This window comes from Crotalus tigris, unplaced genomic scaffold, assembly GCF_016545835.1.
Source record: "Crotalus tigris isolate CLP2741 ecotype Arizona unplaced genomic scaffold, ASM1654583v1 scf7180000017639.5415321, whole genome shotgun sequence".
Lineage (NCBI taxonomy): Eukaryota > Metazoa > Chordata > Lepidosauria > Squamata > Viperidae > Crotalus > Crotalus tigris.
The window spans coordinates 3,147,678-3,153,677 of record NW_024096532.1 but is presented as its reverse complement, the minus strand read 5'-3'; the positions used below and the strand labels follow the sequence as shown (position 1 = coordinate 3,153,677).

Below are 6,000 nucleotides of genomic sequence, written 5' to 3'. Positions count from 1 at the left end.
TCAAGCCCCATCTTGGATCACAGTAAAATTTCTACTGAGTTGAAGTTTATAACAGATCTTGCCATTTATCTTTGCCTCCAGAAGGAAAGTCAAATTACTTAAAGGCATTTTTCTATGTTTTATAATGGGATTTAAAAATCTTGATTGACTGAAAAAAGGATGCAGGGTTGAAACTCTGGCAAAATGTGCTCAAGCATATCAAACCATCACTGGGTCAAAATACCAGGGAAGAATGTCTCCAAATTAAAAACCTTTCAACTGATACAAGATAAATAATTGCTCTAATTCTTCTGTTATAAATTAAGGTGTTTTTTTTAAAGCAAGCCTTTGTATTCTGCAGCATAATTTAATGCTATTTGGATTTTAAACATGTTTTAAAAAATGCATCTTTTATATTTGGACTTTTTAATTATTTACAGAGTTGCATTATTTTTATTGTTGTTGCTCCTGGTGTTATGCCCAAGCCCTTGCAGTCCTTAGCAGATGTATGGTATAAATCTAAAACAGCAAGCAAGAATATTCTGGAGTGGAAAGGCATAAATGTCTGAATTCGTTTCCATTAAATTATTTCAAATTTAAACTTAGATAAAAAACAACTGCCTGGTAGAAATTACCATTTTGTTCTCAATTATATGGAATTTAGACTATTGATGTCACTTACCTTGCTATGACATGTAATACATCATAATGTGATCCATAAATTTCCTAGAACCTTCTGCCCACAGTTTAAGACCTTAATTTCATCATTATTGCTCTTTTTCTATGAAATTATTCATATGGACGAAGTAAATAGATTCAATTTCATTTGTAAATGAAAGCTTTCCCACAGATTGGCAATAGCAAACACTTGAATCTGTGGCGAAAACATAAGCAGAGTTGTAGTGAAGGTACACTCTAGACCAGTGGTTCTCAACCTTTTTAATGCTGCAACCACCAACCGGTCGTAAGTCGAGGACTACTCAACTGGTGCAGCACCGTTTGCAGAATGGGACTTTTGGCGGGCTCAGCAGGGCAGAGACAGCCTGGACAATTCCTATTGGCTTTTGAAAGCCAATAGAATTAGACTCTATTCAAGAGTCTATTCTATTGGCTTTCAAAAGCCAATAGAATAAAAGGGAGTAGCACAGCTAAGGAAAAGGGGAAAAAAATGGCGGACTGCATTGTTTGGTGACTCCCATGAAATGGTCATTCGACCCCAAATGGGGTCCCGACCCACAGGTTGAGAACCACTGCTCTAGACCCAGATTATTCATTTAAAGTTCAACTTCAACATTTAATTGGGCTGTTTTACTTCAGATATTAAGCAAATTATTATTTCTATTTGTTTCAGGATGAATTGGAAAGGGGGGGGGCAGAAGTTTGATTATGCAACAAAATGGGAAGAAACCAATTTATCATATTTGTCACTTACTTGGGGATAATGAAGGCTGGGGGCTTGGCAGCTCATCCCACCCCCCTTTCCAGCAACTAAAATCAGCTTCAATAGTTGCTTACTGGTAGATAGTATTTTCTTTTTCCCTCCCTCACTTCTTTCAAAGTTGAGGTTCAGACTTACCATGTCCCCAAATTGGAGAAAGTTAATGTTAACACAAACCCCATCCTATTCTTTTCGACAGAATTAGCACAACCTTAACCATCCTATGGTATATCCACTTCACCCCCAGAAATAGCTCCAGTTGACGGAGATGGATCTGGAATGGCTAACATGGAAGAATAGCTAGCTCCAAATCTCAGTATTTTCTACTAGTAAACATCTCCTCCAGACTGTAAAAACTCTGGAAATTGGCTCAACACACTCTCCATCTATTTCAGTAGGACTCTTCTAAATTTAAATCTGGCTCCAGTTCTGTTTCTAGCAACCATAGATTTTTAAAATAGACATTTTTTTTTTAAAAAAAGCAGATTTTTATGTTTGTGCACTACACATGACTCCTTGCCACAGCACATTGTTGGGGAAAACAATCTTCTCATTAAAGGAAGGTATTTTTTCCCAGAGATCAGATCTTTGGGGAAAAGGCTGCATACTATGGGTAAAGACTTAATAGTGGTACTTGGCACTCAGCTACTTTAAAACTCATCAAATTTGGTACTTAACACATTTCAATGTGAAAAATGTGTCCCAGTACTCCATGCACAAATTAGAACTTGGAGTCAGCTGCCTTGTGATTAACTACATTTTTCCTTATGGGAAAAAATTGTTTGGTACTCGTTTTTGGTACTCATTGTGCCTCCCGGAACGAATTAACAATGAGTACTGAGGTACCACCAAATTCCTCAGCATCTCCAGATAGAGATGAAAGACTCTTCTCCAAATTCTGTAAAGTTACTGCTGAGCAGCTTTCCAGATTTGCCACCATCCAGATATCCGGGCTGCAATTCTTAAAGTCCCAACCCTTCCAGGAAGCATTATGCTGGGGAAGGTTGACCAAGCTTATAGAACGGAACAAAATGGACCCTTTGCCAGTCTGTACAGTCACTTCTATCCACGAGAAGCTACAATTTAAGAAAAGCCAAGCTTTCACAGTACAACATGTGACACCTCCACTGAGTGCGAAGTGGTACAGCCATGTCGTGGAACACATAAAGCACACGAAAAAAAGAGAGGAAAAACTCAAGATGAGACAGTAGACCCAGAAGCCAAACACGTGCTATGTAGGAAAAACAAAACGAAGAAACGATTATGGCCATAGAATCTCTTTATTCAAACAGAAACACATACATACATACACACGCACGCACATGGGGAAAAAGAAAACAAAATGGCATGACGCAGACAACGCGAAAGGCCACTTCTCTCCTTTGTGATTTTAAGAGCTTCAAGAAATATTGCCACTTATATTGAAGGATGAGAGAAGAGGGAGACAGGAGGGGTACGAATCTACTGACCATCTGCAAGTACAGAGGGCGGAAGGGGTGTGTGTGTTTCTTATACAAGGATATTTCTCAACGCAACTTCTCGTCCTACGCCAGATGTTCAGACACTGACCTCTGCATAACCACACTGACCTGGTTTTCAATCTTTGTCTTGCTTCCTTCCTCTCCTATCAAGAGAACAGGCTGACATTAAATCCCCCTCCATTTCTTGGTTGAGTTTTGCTGTGCTCTTGCCCAACTTGGTAGATAGGGGGCAAAGATGACAAAGTGATTGTGGTTGCTTGGTTGCTTTCAAAAGATTTATACAGAAAAGTCCAGATCAGAGGAGGGAGAAAAAAACCCATGTAATGGTGGGATTGGAGGTGGGTGGAATAATTCTGTTTTCTAGGAGTCACATGAGAGAATTATAATTGAGTGGGGTAAGGACTGTAAGTGGAGACCCTTGATCGTCAAAAAAACAAAAACAAAAACAAAAAAACCCGGTGGCATAACGAGGACACTTTGGAGCAAATCTTACAGGAAGGAGACCCTGCAATTCAGGTCTACAAGGGCAGTTTGAGTCTTACGTATTACAAATTGTAGACTTCTCAGAAGGAACTCAAGAAATGGCAGCAGAGTTTTTCAAGAGTCAAAAAACTGCACCCACATAACTCGGAACTTTCTCTTTTTTTTCTTAGTGGGGAAGGAAGACAAGGAAATTTAAATTACATTTTGGGAGTATGCTCTAGATATATAAAAAAACTCCTGTAATATGGATTCTGGTGGGGAGAGATGTTAGGCAATTGCTACAGTGTGGACACAGAGTAAGCCAACATTCAAAGATTAAGGCTTATCTTTTACAGCATGGCTGGTGATTTATCCACAACACTGACATGAGAGGAAAAAAAACTGTCAATAGGATAACAAAGCAGTAATACAGAATTCCCTGCTATGCCTCTTAAAAAATGAATGGCTTCTCCAAGGACAGCTTTGGCTTAGGCTAACCCCTAAGCTGTAGATTCCCCCACTTCTTAACAGTTTTGGCTTAGGCTAACACCTAAGCTATAGATTCCCCCACTTCTTAACAGCTTTGGCTTAGGCTAACCCCTAAGCTGCAGATTCCCCCACTTCCTAACTGAAAGGAAGTGATGATAGAATATAGCGGTTTCTAATTCTAGCAATGCAGCTGGTGCTTGGGCCCGTGAGAAAGATCTCTTTCACAGGTTATAAAATGGTGTTTAATCACCATAGGAAAAAATGGCTAGAAAGGGCAGAATCCAATGGGAAGAGAATGAGAAGAAACCTGACAACCAAGTGAGCGGTGACTGTGCACTGGGAGGGGATGGAAAAAGAAGAATCAAGATGAAAACTTGTAGAGGTGCGAATCCAGGATTCACACTGGTATATACCAAATTCTAATAAAGAGGTTTATAGTCTTACTGAACAAATTGGTGGAAGATTCCAAATTAACCATGGGCAGTTCTGGCGAGGTGTTGCTAATATGGTTTGGCCAACAAATCAGAAAAGCCTTTTCTGCTTTTTCATGTGGACTACCCAGTAAGTTCTCTTGAGGAAGTCATGGGGGGGGGGGAAACCAGTGGATCCAGCACTTGATAAAAATGCAAAACAGGGTTCTATCCCAGCAGGAAAAAGAGACTGTACATCTCACAAATTCCATCTCACGTGCTGCTGTCCTAACCTTTACAGTTAGCAAAGCCCATTACGCCTGTTTCAAGCAAGCCCATTTTAACCATCCTGTGTGATGCTTCTAGTAGTCACGCCTACCCCCCCCCCCATGGATCAAACATGTAGATGGAGGGAGGGAAGAAGTGTGCTTGCAAGTGGGACATTCCACGGTCATGAGAAAGGGAGTTGCTTGATGGGTTTGCTCCCTGCCCACCTGGCACTCCCCCCCCATCAGAAGACTTCTGATATGATTCAAGCATCAATTTTAATTGCATCAAAGACAGGTTTACTCAGTGCAGCACTGTGTATGAATGCATATTGAGGAAAGGGAATGCAGGGGGAGAGGCCTTGTGCCAAAGGTTGCTGCCCCTTGCCAGAGTAAGGGGGGGGGAGAAACACCGTTGCTGGGATTCCCAAACGATGTGCCAGAAGGGGGATGATGTTGCGACCCTCGTACACACATCCATTTCTCTCACAGGTGCTTGTTGGAACCAGACTCTTCAGTGATTGCTTGGGGGGGAGGGGAGATAGGGAGAGAGGGCTGGGCCCTTTCGTTGCCCCTTGCTGCTTTCTCTTCTGCCCCCCGCCTGCCCATAGGGGTGAAGGCACCGGAAGGACTGGGGGCAGTCCCTGGCAAAATAGACCGATCGAGCAAGCAGCCGTGGTTCTTTCCCAGTGACGAGACCCACTGAGTGCCTTTATCTGGGGAGGAACAGAAAGAGAGAACGGTTAGCTTTTTTGCCTCTTGTTTCATAGAATGTCATGCAGGTGTCCAGCAAACAAAACATTTTGCATCTGAATGTCAACTTGCATTCTCCAAAATAATTCTTCTAGCTCTAGTAACTTCAGCATCTTTTTGTAAAGCAAGCAGCCCCCGGGTGCAGACAAGATGAGTGAACTAAGAGGACTGCCAATCAACACAAAAGATGGCCAATATCATGCAAGGTTGGAAAATAGAATCAAATGGCATGTAGAGCATTTTGCTTCAATTATTAGAAAGTAAGATAAAGAATTATATAGGGCAATGGAAATCCCATCCTGATTTATGGAGTCTTCATGGAGTTTTCCTCTTTAACTTCAAAGACTCTACTAAGTATGCCAACCTATGTAATTCCCAATTGTTCTTTATAACCTTTAATGGCTACGTTTTCTTTCCTTTTAAAGTCAAGTTAACGAAGTACTAAGAAAGACACTTAAACTGGCAGTAGTTTCTCTCTCTAACAACATGGAAGCTGTAAAATACTGCATAGGTAATCCTCAATTAGACCATTCATGTAGCAACTGTTTGAAGTTATGATAGTGCCAAAAAAGTGACTTACAATGACTGTCAGGGTCATGTGATCACCATTTGTAATCTTTCCAGCTAGCTTCTGACAAGCAAAGTCAATGGGGGAAGCCAGATTCACTTAACAACTGGGGCAAAAAAGGTTATAAAATTGGGTACTCTCATGTAACAATAGC

General features: G+C 41.0%; 1 protein-coding gene across 6 annotated transcripts in view; it reads right to left on the bottom strand.

Annotated features, from left to right (window-relative positions):
• Window positions 1-2,678: 2,678 nt before the first annotated feature.
• The window catches only part of PPP6R1 (protein phosphatase 6 regulatory subunit 1), a 58,850-nt gene continuing 55,528 nt past the window's right edge, over window positions 2,679-6,000 (bottom strand). For all 6 annotated transcript variants that reach the window (XM_039335174.1, XM_039335173.1, XM_039335170.1 and 3 more), the window contains one exon: window positions 2,679-5,241. In XM_039335174.1, coding sequence (XP_039191108.1) covers window positions 5,238-5,241 — 4 coding nt within the window. In that variant the 3' untranslated portion in view covers window positions 2,679-5,237. The remainder of the gene's footprint in view (window positions 5,242-6,000) is intronic.